The sequence below is a fragment of the Montipora capricornis genome, chromosome 8 (genome assembly GCF_036669925.1).
Source record: "Montipora capricornis isolate CH-2021 chromosome 8, ASM3666992v2, whole genome shotgun sequence".
Taxonomy (NCBI): domain Eukaryota; kingdom Metazoa; phylum Cnidaria; class Anthozoa; order Scleractinia; family Acroporidae; genus Montipora; species Montipora capricornis.
In genome coordinates this window covers 55,104,952-55,107,179 of record NC_090890.1, presented here as the reverse complement: position 1 = coordinate 55,107,179, position 2,228 = coordinate 55,104,952, and the positions used below count along the sequence as shown (strand labels likewise).

General features: G+C 39.6%; 1 protein-coding gene across 5 annotated transcripts in view; it reads left to right on the top strand.

The window, feature by feature from the left end:
• The first annotated feature begins 361 nt into the window (after positions 1 to 361).
• The window catches only part of LOC138014200 (uncharacterized), a 12,184-nt gene continuing 10,317 nt past the window's right edge, over positions 362 to 2,228 (top strand). For all 5 annotated transcript variants that reach the window (XR_011125268.1, XR_011125266.1, XR_011125267.1 and 2 more), the window contains exon 1: positions 362 to 556. Coding sequence is in view for 2 of the 5 variants with exons in the window: in XM_068861214.1 (XP_068717315.1) it covers positions 419 to 556 (138 nt within the window). In the remaining 3 variants the exon portion in view is untranslated. The remainder of the gene's footprint in view (positions 557 to 2,228) is intronic.

The following is a 2,228-nucleotide window of genomic DNA, read 5'->3' as shown; positions in this document are numbered from 1 at the left end:
ATACGCTTTATAATCTTTTTCGATAATAATAATAATAATAATAATGAATTATTTAAATACTCAGTAATAACAAATTTGAACTTACCTCTAGAAGATGTAAAACTTCCGTTTTTTCGAGGTAGTTCGTCGCTTTTAAACGAGGGTCTTCGATTTCAAGTATTGCGGACGCTCTAACAGATTTTTTTAATCCTTCCAAAAACCCCTTTCCGATCTCTTGGCATTCCGAGAAGCTATAGGATACCTGTGGATCCATACCAGCAAATAACCCTCCTGCCTTGGAGCTTGGCTGTTATAGACCCGCCATTTTTGTTATGTTTAACCCTCGTTACCATGTTAACCACCTCGTTTTGATGTTTTCAGTGTTGAAGAATGCCTGACACAATTTGACTTTGTTATACTGACTGAGCTGTAGCCAAAAATGTTGAAATTTCTCCTTCTTGTCAACAAGCAAGGTCACACACGTGTGTCTCAGTATTACGAATACATAGAAGTCGAAGAAAGGACGAATATGGAGGCTGAAATAACACGAAAGTGTTTGACAAGAAACCATGATCAGGTAAAACGATTTACTATTCGCGCCTATCTTACGTTTGCGTCGTGTTTAGATAACCTTACACAGCGGTGTTCTGTAAATGGGTCGCTTTCTGAGAATTGTTCATTACGTTGTGGTATGCCTCAAGGGACCATTTTAGGATCCTTATTGTTATTGCTATTTTAATGACCGGCCAAATTGTCTATCAAAAAAAAAAAACTGTAAACGGAGAATGTATGAAGATGATACATACCGATCCGGGATACTGATACAATGTACAGTATGCAGGAGATAGTGTAGACACTATCAGAAACCCATAAGGGTTGAAACGTGTAACGCACATTCACAGCTTCCGAATATTCAGTGCGAACTGATTGGTTGAACGTTTCAGTGCTAAGTACCATATTTGGAAACCCCTCGCTCTTGTTGTTCCAAATATGGTAGTTAGCAAATTGGAATATTCAGAAGCTTGTTTCCCAGCACACAAGGGGCCGTTACAGTCGTTTCAACCCTTATGGGTTTCTGACACTATTGAATCATGTTTAAAAATAGATCTGGCAAATGTTAACAACTGGCTAAGAGTGAACAAACTGACCTTAAATATGCCTAAAACTGAATTAATGCTCATCCGATCAAGACAGAGGCTAAGAATCTTCACAGACTCTCCGACACCAGTAATTGACAGTTCTCCAATTTATCAGGAAAGGAAAGGAACTTTATTTAAGTGTCTAGTCGTTCTAGGGCTAGAGCACTAATAGGGGACACTGTAAACTGAAATCAACAATTGACGCAAATCAAGTCAAATGTTGGTTTTTGAGAAAAGGGGATAACCGGAGTACCTGGAGAAAAACCTCTCGGTGCACAGTAGAGAAACAAAAAAACTCAAGCCACATATGATGCCGAATCTGGGAATTGAAGCCCGGTCACATTGGTGGAAGGTACAGCGTAAGTGCTCTCACCACTGGGCCATCCTTGCACCCCCACCACCTTTGACTTTGGCAAAGTCACTGGGAGTTCTCATTGATGACAATTACGAAGTCGAAGAAGATAGCTTCAGGGATTGGAGCCATAAAACGTGTAAGACACTTGGTCCCACCTGTGACATTGAATTATATTTATCAGGCTTTGGTACAGCCTCATTTTGATTATTGCAATTTCATCTGGGGTATTTGTGAACTAATGCTACAAAATAAATTGCAAAAACTACAGAATAGAGCTGCCAGGGTCTTGACCTACTCTAAGTTATGAGGCTGATGCTGACATCTTACTTGATAATTTAGAATGGAAGAATCTAGTTTGCGAGAGACAAATTCAAAAAGCACTGATGGTTTACAAGTCTCTACATGGGCTTGGACCTGATTATCTTTGCTCAAAATTCACAAGTCATAACACTAAATAGCGGAAGAGACAGGTTATTGTTCTTGCCAACCAACATGGCTCAGGAGAAGAACACATTTTTCTTTGAAAAGCAAGGGAATGTGGTTAAAGGCACAAGGAATAGTGGTTATGCATGAATGGAGGAATAAGGATGTGCAGTATGATCTTGATTTCAAACTGCAGATACAGTACTGGCCACAGGAATAGCAGCACCTACACGCACGTAAGATGTATGCAAGATGGCAGATTTGCGCGCAAAATATGCGTGTGTTATGTGTGTGTAAAATCTTACACTAACTATTACACATGCCTGAAATAA